Here is a 16833-nt window from a genome sequence, read left to right on the forward strand (position 1 = left end):
TAGGGCTGCCAGGTCAGGAGCCGGAGAGGTGGATACGACACCCTTCTTGAGGTGCCTTTGGTCTCAACAAATGTATGTTCAACTCGGTTTACGAGGACCGCCAATCCACCACCCACACCATCTGTTGACCTGCTGTGGCTTTTTGTCGTCGCCAAGGCTGTCTACCCGCCCTGGCTATGCTCTTGGCGCGTGCTATGAGCTGCAGATATCTCACGAACACTCCCGCAGATGAGCCTCACCACACCAAGCATTGCAAATGGGGGCTTGCTGCTACTTGGCAGCGCTTGGCGCTTGGTTCTGGGCTTTCCATAAATAATCCTCCAAGCGCAAGTTCGCAGCAGATTTGCAAACGCCTGCACACAGCCACTCTAAGTTGTTCGTGCCACTGTGCTCCATGACTAATCTATCTTGTCTAATCTGCCTCTTGGTCTCAAAACATCTCGCTATCCTCTGGGTACGACTTCATTGTCTCTGGTATCATTTTGCCTTTGTTGATCACCCGGAGCCGAGATGAGAGAGTTGCCCCTGTGTTTACACTGGCTTAGTCTTTCGGCACCGGCTAGCCATTTCCCTGACCTTGAAATGGGCTGCCTACCTGCCACCTTGGAGGCTCGCGGATCCAGCCGACAGCGATTGCGAAGGCATGAATGGAAAAGATCAGACACAATTGCTCCCCTCCCTCAATAGCAGCCTGAATGTTGGCCCAACGCCCGTTTGTTGCCTTGATTCGGGGAGGGAAAGTGTGGTCCAAAGCACAAAACCGAGTTCGTGCCGTGCGTAGCCCGCGCGCGCGTCGGTTGGTGTTGGCCGACCTGGACTAGGCGCAGCAGGGATCCGTGTGGAGGAGAGACTAGTAAATAATGTCCGAACACCAAAACAAAATCCCACTTGTAGCCGCAAAGCTTTGACTTGCTGGAGAGTGACATGTTCACAGCTGGAAACAAACTAGGTTGCCCTTGGTTAGGGCGGCTGGGCCTTCTCAGGTGGGAATGGTGGTGAGTTTGCTGATATGACAGAGAGGGACTTATTCTCTGCTCTACAAGAGCGAGGAAGGCATCGTAGTAAAGCCAAAGTTGTGGTATCCTCGGATAAGGAGGGCGGGAATTTGAGATGACGCACACCTTTAGGGCTACTCAATGTTCGGCTCTCCCCCTTGCTTGTCTCGGCGAAGAGAGTCAAAATTGCGCCAGTTTGTAACTCCCATGAAGCTCCCATGATGGAGATCAATCATCAATCAAAGTGGATTCAAGTCCAGCGGGTCCGATGATGTAGTAAAACACCGTCGTATTACACGCACTTTAATGACTCTTCATGAGAGGGTCTCGGGAGCGAGGCGACGGCCGAAAGGTTAAACGGCGTAGTGCCGGTAACGGGTCCGCGGGTGGACGCCAACGGTGCAATGGTTAGTAAAGAGCTAAACTGCGACCAGATGGAGCTTTTATTACCGCTCAACCGGGAAATTGGAAGTTGTAATGTGGTCGTAGTACTCGGGGACCTCCTTGCAGGTGATGCCGTCCGGCCCTGCTGCGTCTGTCCTGGCGTGACTTCACGGACCAGGCCCACAGAGAAAGCAGTGAAAGTTGGAAGAGAGAGTGAGTGTTTGTGTGTTCCAAAGGCAAGTCGAGAGAGGTAGGGGGGGTTCAAGGTTTGTTTCACCCCCGGACAGAGTTCGCCGCTCGCGGCCAATCCCCGCCGACGGCCATCCCCCATCAACGACTGTCCTAAACTTCTGGACGACAGCTTATCAACCGGACTCAAGGCAATGCGTGTCTCAGGAAGGCCGCTGTAAATTCGGCCTACTCGATGGTGAAAGGCAAGTACAGCCCGTCTTGAATGGACGCGGGGACGTACGTCGTCTGAATTGTTGTGCCCCGTGCATGCCGAGAGCGACATCGAGATCAGTGTCTTGAAGCCTTCCAGCTCAGCACTCGCCAGCAATTCGCAGCTTGGTACCCCCTTGTATTCGAGGCGTACGAAGGACAGAAGCTTTGGATGTCTCCCCGTATGTCGTCTCTTCCCTCCAATACGCACGCACTGAAACGACGTGGGCTAACCATCAATGCTCAGACCGCCAGAGGGGTTGGGCTCTGCAAGGCACGGTCGAAGCTAGAAGATGGTGAGGGATCATGACGTTCCGGGAGAAGGAAAACGAGGCGTAAATAAGAGTCATCGTGCTCCCGTACTTCTGCTCAGTTGTTCGTCCCGAGCGTGACTCTCTACTTCAAGGGCGTGCCAAGCAACCATGGGATAAGGGACCCTGATCACGAAACCACACTCAACAACTCAACATGAACACCTTCAACCCTCGTCGGGTCTCGTACCTCAGGCCGCCTACCACGGTCATTGAGGTTCGCGAGTCCTGGGCGTCGCCATACCCATCGCTCAGCTCCATCGGATACCCCCCTTCAGAAAGATCGGCCGACGAGAGGTTCGCATCTGCTGTCTGGAAACGCACATTCAACCATGTCGACTACGCAGCGTACAAGGCAGCCTGTGACGCTGAGAGAGAGGCGAAGCCAGAACGAGACCCCGATGTCTTCTCAACTACATCGAGTGGAACGCGTAAAGGTTTCTCAAGACTGGGTGCAATGCTCACCATCTACCCCTATCGCGATATGGGATGGCTTGTTACCATGGTTTTCATCGGAGCCGGGATCTGCCTCTCACTGAACGGCATTTTCAGCCTCATTCATCTCCTCGACCCTAAGCTTGACTTTCCTGGACGCGACACAGGAGTACAGGTCACTGCTACCTTAGGCAGCGCTCTGCTCGCTCTCAGTGCCTTCATGGGTCTGCTTGCTGCATTCAACGTCGACAGAGGCACTCTGGACCCGAAGAAAGATGCACCCGATGCTTACAAGCCAGCGCTTCTGGGCAGCGAAGAATGGGTCTGGTGGCCCAGCTGGTACGAATTCCGCAACATCTTCTGGCCAAGCTCAGCTTTCCGCGCCGGTATCCTCCAACTACTCGCCGGCTCCTTCTTCACTATCGCCGCGATCGCCATCCTACCTGGCGTCCTCGACCTCACACACCCCGACGCCTCCATCATCTTCGTATCTGCACCTCAACTTATTGGCGGCAGCCTTTTCGTGCTTGCCGGCCTACTCATGATCTTCTTGTCCCAGGACAAGTGGTACGTCCCGAAGCTGCTTGACGCTAGTTGGCAAAACGGATTCTGGAATTTGGTTGGCGCAAGTGGGTTTTTGGCTATCGGCGTTGTGACTTTGCTCGCAAAGACTGCCACTGTGGCGATTGCGTCACTATTTCTTATGAGCGGACTCGGGTTCTTGATTGCCAGTCTAATCCAGTGGTACATCATTATGGAGTTCTACCCGGTCGATCCTTACGTAAAGAATCCGACGCAGGTGGCAGAGATTCCTTCGCAATCAATCTATTAACGACACTTTTATGAATTGGGAACAGGGGTTAACGGGGTTCAAGGTTGGGCTTTATACCAGACGTAAAACAGACTTTAGATACCGACTCAGATTATAATTGATGATTTAATGACTTAACAGAAAGACCATCCTCTTATGCAGCGTGACTCGGACGACAAACATGAAGGTGTTCAAATCGTGGTCGGGGTCCGATGACGCGGTGGATTCTCGAAACTGGGCGAACATTTTGATGCAACGAAATCCAACTCCTCGCCATCTTGACTTTGACACTGAATTCAGAGAAAATGGTTTACAATAGCCACAGTTTCTCCAATTCACATCCAAGTCCGTATGTGCACAGGCTTCTCACAGAATCCATGCAGTAAGAGGAACGGACGATCGGTTGACAGCAACGCATAATGGATCTCCTGGTTATCCCCCACAAGTCATGAGACGGTCATTCGAAATCTGATCTTATGATCGGTAAACGGTCAATGTTTCTACGTAAACCCGTTCTTCGCCCCGTCCTACCTTCTTGCCAGGCCTTTACAAAATTATGCCATGACCAATTTCCGCCCTTCACTATGCCTGTCCTCTAGCAAAATTGCCATGGGCTTTGAAAAATGCTCTCATTCGCCGCAGGATCATCATAACACCCACGCGGGCCTCTTTACTTTTGAGCTCTGCGAGCGGCAATGGTGTAGAAAAGGCTGCCATCGTAGATTCCTCGGATATCTTCCTTGTTCATCCTACCGTCTGCCGGCCAAAGCATAAGATATGTAGCAAACCCTGTTCGTTGGTTAGTATCGGGCAAGCGTCCATGTGAAGTACCAGAAGCAGACTCACACTCAAAGAATGCACCGCCCCAACCAATTGGATCAGCAACGAGCCTCTGACCCTTCAGCATCGCGAAGACGTCCCAGATTGTCATGTAGTCTCTTCCCTCGGCGTACTTAGAAAAGATATCCTCAAACTTCTGCGGGTTGAATCGACCCTCGGTATCGTACGTGTTTGTGTCACTACCGTGCTTGTCCTTGTGAACCCTGTCGAGGAAGATGCGGAAGAGAGGGTCTGGCAGATACCCGCTCACTGTCGGGTAAGAGAAGTTGCCATGGATGATGAAGACCGAAAGAACTGAGAGAATGACCCCGAATCCTAATGCGTAGAACCCCCAGAATGTATCATGGGGGTAGATCACTCCATCTTTGTCCTAATATTATCATTCAGCCTTTTCTGTTCGACCGCGAGGGAGGGGAATCATTACACTATCGAAGAACTCGCAATGCTGTTGCAGCACTGTTTGATGACGATGCCTTTGCGCCCAACCATGTTCCGTCGTGCCGTTCGGCTTCTCGTAGGTCGCCGCAATATTGACCCTAGGAGTACCTACCAGTCTTTAGTGTCCTGCCCGCACGATATGTCGTGATGTCCCAATCATACCTGTGTGCGCCAGCTTCTGATCCTGCTCCGGTTGGAAGAAAGGTTTACGCTGCTGCGTAACCGGGACCTCCGGAATAGACCAAATCACTGGTTCTCCGAGCTTGTCAGCCTGCTTTTTAGGCTTTTGCGGTCTTTGCGGCTTCTCCATCTTCGTGTAGTTGTGATCTTCGAGAGTGGCCATGGTCACAGTGCTTTTCGGTCAAATCTGTAAGAGTAGCATGGGCCAGTCAGAACAGCCTAATTAGAAAATCCCTGGTTCGTGGTGGCATTTATCATGATATCTTGAGCTACGCGAGCTAAGACAATTCCGAACATGCGCTGTTCATCGTGACGTCACTGAGCCCGTCCAAATACCTTAGCCCATCGCGGTGTTCAGGCCATAATCCGTCTTGATTTTCATGTGCCACTTCAGCATGTGATAATTGGTACTGTTGCATTCCTCTTCATGCTGCTTGCTGCTGACGGATGTGGTCGGTCGTAGCTCTGAGGAGCTATGTTGCAGCTTCTGATAGGTCGTTTCGAGCCGCATTCTTGCATGGGTGAACCATCTCGGGCCGATCGCGACCATGACGGATTAGGTAGAACAATGAGACAGCATAGTCACCTTGAGATACTTTGATATTGCCATGGTAACTGGATGTCACCTCTCAGCTACATCACATCGTGCCTCTTTGAAGCAGTGTACGTGTGATGTACTTAACCTCACTTCACTGCGAGCGGAACGTCCTCCTGCTAGATTATATATTCATACACGACATGTTACAAGTCTTCGATGACAAGATTGATTGCAAGGAACAAAATCAAGACCCCAGAAGCCCGGAAATTAAAGAGTCACACACCACGTTGAGTTGGAAGTGACAAGTACACGATAACGAAAGTGGCGACGATGGCAGAAGATGGCAAATTGCGCAATGACATTGAGCATACCAACCTCCTGGTGAGGCAGGAGCCTAATGAGGACCGTCTTCCGAGTCTTGCTTCTCTGATCCTTTGGGTGGAAATTAGACAAGGTAGTTTCAATTCACATAAGTCAACATACTTAACATTTACTGTATCTGGGCTTGGTCATACCTGTTCAATTCTCATGACTGCCGTGCCAATTCTTTAAAGCCAGTTCATACGATCCCATGCACAGCCCCACGATTGTATTCCGTAGCAAAGCGGTGAGAAACGTTCAGCCAACAGTCCCTAAGCGGCAGAATGATCCAGAGAAGCACAAAAAGCTTGTTGAACGTGATTATAGTGCTATGCTTCGTTTCTCCGGCTTGTGGGAGAGCTATGAATATCTGCTGAACTCCGTGACATACTGAGGCGGAGGAAAAGTTCTCCCAAAGATTATTCGAGGATCGAGGGACAAGAGCTAAGAGGATAGGGTGGTGGGAATGCAACTACTCAATTGACCAACGAGGGAGTCTTCATCCGGAGACTGCCTGCGTATAATCTCCATCAAAACTAAGTAACCCAGCTTCCGTCATTATAGTAGTCATATTCCAAAAAGTGAGCGAGAATCCAATGAATGAGCAACCTTAGCGACATCCGCATTCAGTTACGATGCGGCCACGAAATAGCATAATAGTAATTTTAGCAACTCCTTCGGCGACCGAAATTTCGCACGAGGGCAAACAGACTTGCGCGACTGAATGTCACAACCATAGAAATATCGCCTCTTTTCTCTAAGCAAAGGCCGTCGTGCTGTTCGTGCAAGTTTGTGCAACAACCAGAGCAGACCCCATGATGATCTTTGCGAGACGAACGGGTCGCGAGGAGGGTTGCCGGCCTTTATTTACGAAACTCGTGGGCATGAACAAGCATGCTTAGGCAGTGATGGGAATTCAGGCCAAGGCCGTGATCATGGGATGATCAGGTCATCGTCGCGTCAGGTTTTTCCACAGTTGCCGCCCGTGTGGTCCCCGAAGACACCAGCATCCTGCCATACCTCTTTTGGGGTCCTGATCGTTGGCTTTCCGCGGCAGGCCGTGAACGCTTGGACAGTGCTCGGGCTCGAACCACTCGGCGGCAACGGCTTACCCGTCGTGAGCGAAAGACGTCGGTTTGTCAGTGTAGTGAAACAAGACTCGCGCAGACATACATCCCCGAGCTGAAAAGAAACAAACGGCGTCCTGCCGACGACCTTTTTGTCTCGTCTGCCCACGCCGACCGAGTGGAAAAACACGTTCGTCTCTTGGCGGCATTGGACACACGTCACAGCTGCATTGACCAAGTGATCTCGTCCTATTACCATCAGTGCGGCCCAATGACTCTAGACCGTTCGGCATGCACGACCGTTGAGCCATGGTCTCACATTGAGTCGACCTGTTTTTCCGGAGCGCAATGTATGGAAGTCCTGAGCACGAGGTGACCTACGTCTCGGAGCTTCGCTGGTTGTCAAGTTCATCTCAACTCATTGCTTATGAGCTTGCGAGGGTGTTTGAGACTAGCTGTTTCTAAGATGTCAACTCTGGAAGACTGCGAAACAAAAAAGGCCATCGTTTTCGGGATAAGAATACGGAAATAGCTCAGGGCATGTCTGATAGACCACCATAGGCGGTTGAAATTGAAAAGACACACCGTGAAAATGTGTCTGATCAGACTTCACTGCGTCGTAGCTTACTCGACGTAGGTTCACAATGTTCCTTCGTGATCTAGAAGATCCAACGGCCTTCGAATCGCAACGTGGAAACAGATCTGGAAACGGTCGATAGCCATCAGATGACGAGCTTGCATCTCGCATGAACTGAGTTCATTTTACCAAAGATTGAATTACTCAGAATGCGCTTGACTGTGTCTCCCGCTTAGATCGCATCGCCCGATGAATGGTTGAGCAACTCACTTGCCAAAGAGGTCTTTCAACCTCGTGTGGCGCTTTGTATCTAACGAGAGCATAGCAGTGAGAACCGGATTCATCCGCCGGATCGTTTTGATATCCTGGAATAAGAAAAGAAAGCTTGCGGGGTATCATTACTTGAAGGAGCAAAACAATATGATCAGTGGGAGGCTTGAACTCCCGGCCTTGGCATTACTCAACATTTCTGATGAAATATTAGTACCACGCTCTAACCAACTGAGCTAACCGACCATTTGGTTGTTGATGATAGGTTCGCAGAGTTTTCATGTTATGGGGATCAGTGGTGGAGTCGCGAGTGAGTCATTACCAAGAGTTCTCTTATCGACGGGGGGCTGGGTGTTTTGCGTGAATTGCAATGACAGTGCGGGGACATCTTGCGTCAAATAACGTTTGCAATCCAATTGCGACCTGCAGATAGAGTAAGTAGTGGAAAAGAAGTGACCTGCTGAGCTTAAGAAACGAGGCAGTTGTCTAATCTGACCCCATCAAGAACGGTTCGCTGTGAGTGCTGAGGGTTGGTTGACTGACCACTCGTCATCGGGCGAATAGCATCCGAAAAGGCGATCATCGTAGTCTTCGACGCGCTGTTTTTCTTCTTTGGCCTACGCCAGCACAAAGCCTCTGTTAAGCAGGGTAGAAAAACACAACTTGGGAATACTTGGAATCAGGCAATCTGGAACCTGTAGAACATCAACAAGCAAAGAGAATGGCAATGCATACGCGGACAACCAGACCGCCAGACCATCATGACGTCGCAAGAGCCCCATGGTGCCAGGTTCTCCCTTCGGATCCGGACCCGAGACTCCGCGATGGTTCCCAGCTCCGGAGGGCGCGCCATGTGGCCCTCCCCCAGACCTTGCAGGGCTAGAGTCGCACCAGGAACCAGGCACAAGTCCCCCGCGCCTATCAAGGGGGAAAGCTTCTCACCCGTGTCACCCCAAAAGAGGCAAAGCTGAGTGTCACGCAATGACCCTGACCGCTGGCCGAGGGAGAGGCGTCTGTCTCTGCTTTACTTTTCCCAGCGGGTGCCCTTTTCTACTCTCCGTTTCCTAAAACATCCATTCCATCCGGAAACCTTCCATCACGACCTCTACTCTCGAACACGCCTTGTTCAACACATGCCCCCAACTCTTACCAACGGCCTCGGAGAATCGAGCTCAAAGGCATAGAACGTTTGTGCCAGCCCTCTCTGCTTCTACCCCGGATTCTTGAAACCTAGACCGGCCACATAAAGTAACCCACGCCCGGATGTGCTCTCGCCCTGCCATGTGTTAAAGCATCGCTCGACATCGACAAGGCTGTGCACTTTTATCTCGCTGAAGTGACGAACGACAATGGACAGAACCGATCCCGGCATCATGGACTCGGGGGCCCGGGAGCCAACGTGCATCAATGCTTCGCATCCCCGAGCTGCAGAAGATGAGAAGATCTCTCTCCATTTGAATGGCCAGCCCTGCAGCTTCTTGACCGACGAAATCATGCCCGATGAGACCCAATTTCTTCACGCTACCAAGGAATCCAAGGAAGCTGCCTACGCTAACCAACAACACCCTACTACCAAACGGCCAACTAGACTTGCCGCCCTCTTTCTCCCGCTGCAAAGATGTACGAAACCATGGACTACAGGCGCGTTCGCGTTGTACCTCACGGGCCTCATCCTAATCTCGACCTACTCTGCCAGCAGGCTATTCGACGCCGGCAGCTGGCTAGCCCGTCGACCAGCACAGCCAGCGGCGCCAGCAGCTGCTTTTCCGGCCTCTCGGATCTCACCAGCCTCCCCAGTCCGGAACTGGGATGCAGCCGCCTCCAAGGCGACGGCCTTTGTGGCCCAGCTCAATCTGACCGAAAAGACTCTCATGGTCACTGGCCAGCTCGGGCTTGAGGCCGGCGGTTGCATTGGCAACATTGTGCCGATCGAGCGCGTCGGGTTCCCCGGACTTTGCTTGCTCGACGGCCCCACGGCGCTGGACCGCGCCGATCTCGTCAGCGTCTTTCCCGCCGGTCTCACCACGGCCGCGAGCTGGGATAAGGAGCTCATCTATCAGCGCGGCAAGGCTCTCGGCGAGGAGTTTCACGACAAAGGCGTCCATGTCGGACTTGGGTGAGTTTGGAATTCCTTGAGCGTTAGGTCAACAGCATGCTAATAAGCCATGCAGCCCGGTCGCTGGTCCACTTGGACGTCAACCCCTAGGAGGTCGCAATTGGGAAGGATTCTCAGTTGATCCCTACCTCACGGGAATCGCGATGCAACACACTATTCAAGGCATGCAATCAGCAGGCGTACAAGCTTGCGCGAAGCACTTTATTGGGAATGAACAGGAAACCCAGCGGACCAATTCGTGGCTCGCAAACGGCACAGAAATCGCAGCGATTTCGTCCAATATCGACGATCGCACCCTGCATGAGTTGTACTTGTGGCCTTTTGCAGACTCTGTCCGTGCTGGGGTTGCCAGCGTGATGTGCAGCTACAACAGACTCAACCAAACCTATGCCTGCGAAAATTCGGGTTTACTGAATGACATCCTCAAGACGGAGCTGGCCTTCAAGGGATACGTCATGTCCGACTGGTTCGCGACGCATTCCGGAGCCGAGTCTATCAATAACGGCTTGGATATGAACATGCCTGGGCCCATTGGCCATGCCCAGATCGTCTCTGGCGAGACATACTGGGGTCCTAACATCACTGATATGATCAAGAATGGTTCAGTGACAGAAGACCGTCTTGATGAGATGATCCGGCTGATTATGACACAATACTATCTGTTCGACCAGGATAGCTCCGATTATCCCACCGTCGACCCATCCATCGTCTTCACAATTGCAGCTCAGTCAAACCTTCTAGACTTGCTCCCCTTCCAGCCGCCACCAAGCCGCGATGTCCAGCGTGACCACGGCAAGCTGATCCGCAAGCTCGGTGCCGAAGCAACAGTCCTACTCAAAAACCTCAATGGGACTCTCCCCCTTAAAAAGCCCACCAACATTGGCGTTTTTGGCAATGACGCCGCCGACCCGGCCGATGGTCTCGTATTTGGTGCTGGATTTGAAATCGGCACGCTCTCCGTAGGAGGCGGCTCAGGCACAGGGAGACACACCTACCTCATCTCCCCGCTTGAGGCAATCAAGGCCAAGGCGCGCACAACAGGCGCTCGCGTGCAGTACATCCTTGACAACAAGGTTCTTGCTGCCGGCGACTTCAGCAGCTTGTACCCTATCCCTGAAGTTTGTCTCGTTTTCCTCAACACGTTCGCGTCAGAGGCTTATGATAGGACGAGTCACGAAGCAGACTGGAACTCGACACTGGCTGTCGAGAATGTCGCTCGGAGGTGTCCAAACACCATTGTCGTTACGCACTCAGCTGGTATCAATACTCTGCCCTGGGCGGACAACCCAAACGTAACAGCAATCTTGGCAGCGCACTTGCCGGGACAAGAGTCGGGGAACTCAATCGTTGATGTGCTTTGGGGAGACGTCAATCCCTCCGGGAAGCTGCCTTACTCTATTGCTCTCGATGCTAAAGACACCGATATTCCCATCGTCAATCTCACCGAAGCAGAAATCACGTCCCCCACAGCATGGCAAGCTGATTTCACAGAGGGCCTTCTCATTGACTATCGTCAACTCGATGCCGAGAATATCAAACCCCGTTATGAGTTCGGCTTCGGCCTCAGCTACACCACATTCGACTTGGACACATCTCTGAAGGTCAAGCAGCTCGCAAAGAACGTCGCCGCCATCCCGAATCCCTCAACGCCGAATGTTCCCGGGGGTAACCCAGAACTCTGGGAGACTATCCTTGTTGTCACCGCCCACGTAAAAAACACCGGCACCGTCGCTGGCGCCACGGTCCCTCAGCTATACGTTGCCTTGCCACAGCACTCAGTTCCCGAGGGCACCCCCCTTCAAGTCTTGCGTGGTTTTGAGAAAGTCATTTTGGAGTCAAAGGAGTCTAGCACTGTCGAATTTGAGTTACTGCGCCGTGATCTGAGCTATTGGGATGTAGCGTCGCAAACGTGGGTCATCCCTGAGGGGCCGATTGAGTTACGCGTTGGCTTTAGTTCTCGCGACATCAAGGCTACGGCCAAACAGGTTGTCTTGTCCTCCTAGGGCACGGTTTTGGAGTTCAAAAGAAAGTTGTTGGCTTTCTGGGCACAGTTTGCCCAAAGCGGCTGAGGTATATGTTTAAATAAGGTAGACGTAGCATCAACTGGCTCTTCATGTTATGCAACTCTACACAATCTCAAACTCGGTTTCCGCAAACGCAAGACTCTCCTCCATGGGCTCACCATCCATCAGCCCATGGATATAACAATCGCCAATAATCCGTGATTTCTTCTGCTCATCTTCACGGATAATGATGGGATAGTCACACCCATACAGCACAACAACCAAGTCACCCTCTCTTACCCCATCAATAGCCCAACCGAATCGGCCCTCCTTCGAGCGAAAGAACCTTCGATTATAAGTCCACTTTGTATGCGCCCCAATGAATTTTTCTGCGGCCTCCTTCTCCTTCATGTAATGCGCCACCCCATCCTGCGGCGCCAACCCGTGTGACTCGATCTCGTGGTCCGTCCGCTCCTGCAGAACCCGAGCGAGTCCTTTACCCGGTTCCAAGGCGGTCTTGTAGTGTACCTCGAAACCAATCGCGCAATCCTCGCCAGGTCTCTCGTTATTGTCCCGCGTTCGGTTGCACATGAAGGTCCGCCAGAGGTTCTCCCACGTCTCCGGGGTGGCTGTCTTGTCTGGGAAGGCGACGTCGATTACGCCGCGGTACCATTCCTCTGAATGTTTGACCATCTTTTCCATTGTCTCATTGAGTCTGTATTCGGCGTCATTGATGGGGCTCCCGGACCTCTTGGTATCATTCCCGGGTATACCACCTCCCACGCCCGCCTCCTTCTCGTTTTCCCTCTCGCGTTTGAGTATGGCGCCGCCATACTTTGCCATTTTGATCGCATTCGAGCCGCTAGTTTCGGGTTCATTGTCTACGCTGCCTTTTTCAACTTCTTTGTTTTCGTCGATGCCTCCCAACGGGCCCTGCTGGTTCGGCACAGGTATTTGCCGCTTGCATTCTACCTTGGCCACCACATCGACGATCCTGCCCTTGATATGCAAGACGCCCGCGTCCTCGTCGATGTGTAGGCTTGGCTTTCTATCACCGGCAGCGGAAGCCTCTAGCCCACGAATGCGAAGCGGTTCAGTCCACCCGGGACGGGTCCAGTCAGGCACCCAAGATGGTAGCTTCAAAGTTGTCGGCTTCGATGAATCAACGCAATGCGTGAGGATGTCCAGCGACCCATTCCTGATGTTCTTGATCGCGAAGTCAGTGAACACCTGTTCTGGTGTCTGAGCGTAGTCGACAACATAGGCCCCCTTCTGATCGATGAGTCCAAGCACACCGTAAATCTTGTCACTCGGGATTGTGGCTTGGAAGTCTCTCAACTCTTCCAGCAAAGTAAGAAGCGGGGTGCTGGTGCATGTCGCCGCTTCGTCAACACGCTCTTTCCGGAGCTGTTCCATGAAGCCAATGGCTTTGAAACCTTTGCATTCGCTAATCATGGTTTGCAGTTTGAATTCTGACATAGCGAGGATGACCATTGCCATGAAGTGCCAGGGAACCTGAATAGCTCCGAGATGGACTATAACCTCGCGGGAATTGACAACTTCTTGGATGATCCAGGTACGTTTGAACTAGATACGTTTTAGCAAGCATAGGGACATAGCCATGATGGGATGCAAACACTCACCCATGAGCGGTTGAGCAAATCAGCCAAGAGCCCCCATTCAAGCCGATTTGTGTCCGCATTGTTGTGAAAGTGCCATTGAATCTCATGCATCGTCGCGCTCGCCAAATCAACAACCTTGCGATGAACAAAAATGTCGTCGAATATTTCCGATATCGCGTACAGCGTCCGGACTGCGTGAAAATCCATCTCCGTCGACTCACCCAACCACACTCGCGTTCTCGAGGCGCCAACATACACCCGTCCCATGACTTTGACATGCTCGTTCCGTTCCTTGAGATCTTGCTGATTGATGCACAGCGCATCAACCCAGATTCGAAGCGGCTCCCCGCCCTCTTTGCTTCGCATTCTACGCAGCGCGCGGAATAGTTCCCCACCGACGACGATCCCTACGCCGTCGCATTCGATGCGGGCGTCAGGAATGCGGCCGCCCAGGCGTATGTACTGCTCTCCGTAGTAGGGGTGGTCGCAGAGGTCCTTCCATTTGGACGTGCCAGACTCGGAAATCGTGTTGCCGTCGTCGTCCTGGCCGTGAATGGCCCAAGGGATGTCAGTGTCGGGGTCGATTTCTTTGACGGCGTCAATGCTCTTGCTCCAACAGTAGCTTAAAGCCTCATAGGGCTCGTCTGGTGAGTCGAGGTTCAGATGTGAAATGCTACATATAATTTCGTCATCGAAGTTGCCGGGTCGGACGGTGAGGATGCGGGTTTCATTGGGGAGATCTAGGGGGCGGTAGGGATAGGTTGCCATCTTGCAGTGCAGTAGTGTTATCAAAGACAGACAGTGACCGAGATGATTGAACCTGCACGTGCGGAGTCACTCGTGGAAAGAATAGAAATTATCTATAAGCTTCAGGTTTCCAAAAATTCAGATTGAGGCGAGCTATATCGCTTTCCACAAATAGTCAATCATTCAGTCCTGGTAGGGCTATGCTAGGCACCAGCTTAGTAGCAACACCTCAAAGCGTCATCTTGCAGGTTCAGGATTGGCTAAGATGATGAACCCTGGCTCACATTCGCTGATTAGATACTTTTTCCACTTGCACCCTAGATTTACGGAAGTCCCAATGAATTTTAAGGTGTCTTCAGCCTGCACTAGTGGGAGGATCTTTGAGCGAATCCTCCCACACTTATTCGTAGTTATCGACACTAAGAGACTTGACGCCCTTCAACATATGAGCATTTTGACGCATAGCTGCTTTGCAGTCACCAGTCAATCACGCTATATCCGACACCTCTCAAGGCAAACGTTGTCTCGAGAAAATACAAATATCGCTGATCGTCTATATCTCGCCTTTCGACGCACTGAACTCAACGTGCCAACGTTATACACAAGGCAAGCACAATTTAGACACAAGAATTGGCTGCGCTGTTGTAAACCTATGTCCAGGAAAAGCCATACGTGGTGTTTCACAGACCTAAAAGTGAAGAGATCTTTTTCCATCGCAGCATACTTGTCTACTAATCTTCAGTAAAATAGTGCAGGCAAAGGCCATTGGAAAATCATGTAGCGACGAGTGTTTTTGTGAGGTAGCGATGAATTAGTAACTGAATGTCAATAGTTGCATCCTGAACCAATGTTTATAGGTGCTCAAAATAGTAAGGTCAATAGGACAAGCAGTCTCCAAGGTCAATCATAGCCATAACATAACGAGATTCGGCCAAAATTGCGCCGCAGAAACGTGCTTAGAAAAACGTAACTCGGGCTGTGAGTCATTTAATTCAAGAACCAATTGTGGCAGCGAGATTTGACCTCCGTACCCGAACTGTGTGGCATGTCCCTCATCGCTTGATCATTTAAGCGCGGCCCGAATCTGACCTCATAAGCTTATTTAAACCTCAGCGACAACCGAGAAAACCGGACATGAGTATGTCCGCAACTTAACATCACCCCTTCATACCTTTCGGCCACGGACTTTGCAGAACGTTTTGTATTTCAGATGGCTATTCCGCAGCGAATCGCGCCCTCTGTCGAGACTCTAAGGGAGTTCTACGTCGGCAAGGATGTGAGAGACGTTCCGAAGCCGGCAGTAGTATTGGATGCGGCCAAGGTCAGGACGCACTGCCGGTCCATGTTGGAAGCCGTCGATGATCTGGGAGTCGGATTTCGATTCCATGTCAAGACTCACAAGGTGAGTGGTCCAACCCCGAAGTAGTCATATCAAATCTTTGAATGGCTCAATGGGGACAAGATATTGACCATCGCTGCAGACCAGAGAAGTCACAATGCTCCAGGCAGGCGAGAAGGCAACAAAGATTAACTGCATCGTATCAACCGTAGCAGAGATTGAGCATCTCCTCCCAACCTTCAAAGAGTACAAAGACTCCAGTCGCCACGTCAATGTCCTCTACGGCGTTCCCCTTCTCGGTTCCCAGATTGAGCGCCTCGCCACATTAAGCCAAGAACTGGGCAAGGACGGACTCACGGTCCTTGTCGACCACCCTTCCCAGCTAGACTCAATTAGTCGGCTCCATGATCTAAGCGGTCTCCCAGTGGGCGTCTATCTCAAAGTAGACACGGGATATCACAGGGCAGGGCTCCCCGCCACGGCGCTCAACAAGGGCGGCCTGCTAGAGCAGCTTATGCAACTGGACGCGCAAGGCAAAGTGACCTTGGTGGGGCTGTACTCACACAGCAGTCTCAGTTATAAGGATGACACCGCTGACCAAGCGATGCACAATCTCGCTGGGGAGATCGAGGGCTGTCTGGAAGCCCTCCACGCCAACGAAAGTCTCCTCGCGGCCAATGCCTCGAGAGAAATCACTATTAGCGTTGGCGCGTCTCCTCAGGTCACGGCCATCGAGAACCTCACGGGCGCCACGGCGGTCAGCGGGTCCGGCGAAGCGCGTGTTCGGGCGGCTATCGGCAAAGTCCAAGCTGGGTCACCGACGGTGAAGTCGACGCTCGAACTCCACGCCGGGGTATATGCCTTCCTCGATATGCAGCAAATCTCTACCCATTCGCGGACTAGACTAGGGAGCCATGAAGACGAGGTTGCCATCTCTGTTGTAGCGGAAGTTTGCAGCATCTACAATGATGGCGAGCGGGAGAGACCAGAGGCTCTCGTCGCTGTTGGCGTGCTGGGTCTCGGGAGGGAGCCCTGTCCTTCATATTCTGGCTGGGGCGTCGTCGGGCGGCAGCCCGGGTTTGAAGCTGCGGGAGAACGGAGGCTTATCGTGGATAGGATCAGTCAGGAACACGCTATTCTCTCGTGGGAGGCTGACGCTGGAGCGAACTCTGATCTGCCGCAGATCCCGCTCGAGGTTGGTCAGTCTGTCAATATCTACCCGAACCACGCGTGTGTTACTGGTGCCCTATATGGTTGGTACCTTGTAGTTGACTCGAGCAAGTCTAACAAGACCGAGATCGTGGATGTTTGGGTTCGGGGATCGGGGTGGTGACTGGAAACCATATAGAACTGATCAAG

General features: G+C 52.2%; 6 protein-coding genes and 1 non-coding gene across 7 annotated transcripts; 4 read left to right on the forward strand and 3 right to left on the reverse strand.

Annotated features, from left to right (window-relative positions):
• Positions 1 to 2288: 2288 nt before the first annotated feature.
• On the forward strand, positions 2289 to 3398 carry CLUP02_17873 (uncharacterized protein; the record flags this gene model as incomplete). Its single annotated transcript, XM_049296777.1, has 1 exon — positions 2289 to 3398. The coding sequence occupies one exon, from the start codon at positions 2289 to 2291 to the stop codon at positions 3396 to 3398; it is 1110 nt and encodes a 369-aa protein (XP_049138001.1).
• Positions 3399 to 4047: 649 nt separating this feature from the next.
• CLUP02_17874 (uncharacterized protein) lies at positions 4048 to 4998 on the reverse strand (the record flags this gene model as incomplete). The annotated part of the gene is made up of 4 exons (XM_049296778.1): positions 4048 to 4166; positions 4224 to 4587; positions 4642 to 4763; positions 4818 to 4998. The coding sequence occupies 4 exons, from the start codon at positions 4996 to 4998 to the stop codon at positions 4048 to 4050; spliced, it is 786 nt and encodes a 261-aa protein (XP_049138002.1).
• A 946-nt stretch (positions 4999 to 5944) lies between these two features.
• Positions 5945 to 8831, forward strand: CLUP02_17875 (uncharacterized protein; the record flags this gene model as incomplete). Its single annotated transcript, XM_049296779.1, has 14 exons — positions 5945 to 6115; positions 6473 to 6850; positions 6901 to 7018; positions 7126 to 7241; positions 7362 to 7394; positions 7464 to 7490; positions 7557 to 7598; positions 7657 to 7860; positions 7913 to 7957; positions 8025 to 8081; positions 8223 to 8344; positions 8422 to 8500; positions 8556 to 8593; positions 8651 to 8831. The coding sequence occupies 14 exons, from the start codon at positions 5945 to 5947 to the stop codon at positions 8829 to 8831; spliced, it is 1611 nt and encodes a 536-aa protein (XP_049138003.1).
• Positions 7799 to 7893, reverse strand: CLUP02_tRNA335. Its single transcript has one exon. It is a non-coding gene; the product is annotated as a tRNA-Ile (tRNA).
• Positions 8832 to 8996: 165 nt separating the features above from the next.
• On the forward strand, positions 8997 to 11766 carry CLUP02_17876 (glycosyl hydrolase family 3 N terminal domain-containing protein; the record flags this gene model as incomplete). Its single annotated transcript, XM_049296780.1, has 2 exons — positions 8997 to 9763; positions 9819 to 11766. The coding sequence occupies 2 exons, from the start codon at positions 8997 to 8999 to the stop codon at positions 11764 to 11766; spliced, it is 2715 nt and encodes a 904-aa protein (XP_049138004.1).
• A 123-nt stretch (positions 11767 to 11889) lies between these two features.
• CLUP02_17877 (uncharacterized protein) lies at positions 11890 to 14156 on the reverse strand (the record flags this gene model as incomplete). Its single annotated transcript, XM_049296781.1, has 2 exons — positions 11890 to 13353; positions 13410 to 14156. The coding sequence occupies 2 exons, from the start codon at positions 14154 to 14156 to the stop codon at positions 11890 to 11892; spliced, it is 2211 nt and encodes a 736-aa protein (XP_049138005.1).
• Positions 14157 to 15345: 1189 nt separating this feature from the next.
• On the forward strand, positions 15346 to 16807 carry CLUP02_17878 (uncharacterized protein; the record flags this gene model as incomplete). Its single annotated transcript, XM_049296782.1, has 2 exons — positions 15346 to 15537; positions 15617 to 16807. The coding sequence occupies 2 exons, from the start codon at positions 15346 to 15348 to the stop codon at positions 16805 to 16807; spliced, it is 1383 nt and encodes a 460-aa protein (XP_049138006.1).
• Positions 16808 to 16833: the final 26 nt, after the last annotated feature.

The sequence above is a fragment of the Colletotrichum lupini genome, chromosome 10 (assembly GCF_023278565.1).
Source record: "Colletotrichum lupini chromosome 10, complete sequence".
In the NCBI taxonomy this organism is placed as follows: domain Eukaryota; kingdom Fungi; phylum Ascomycota; class Sordariomycetes; order Glomerellales; family Glomerellaceae; genus Colletotrichum; species Colletotrichum lupini.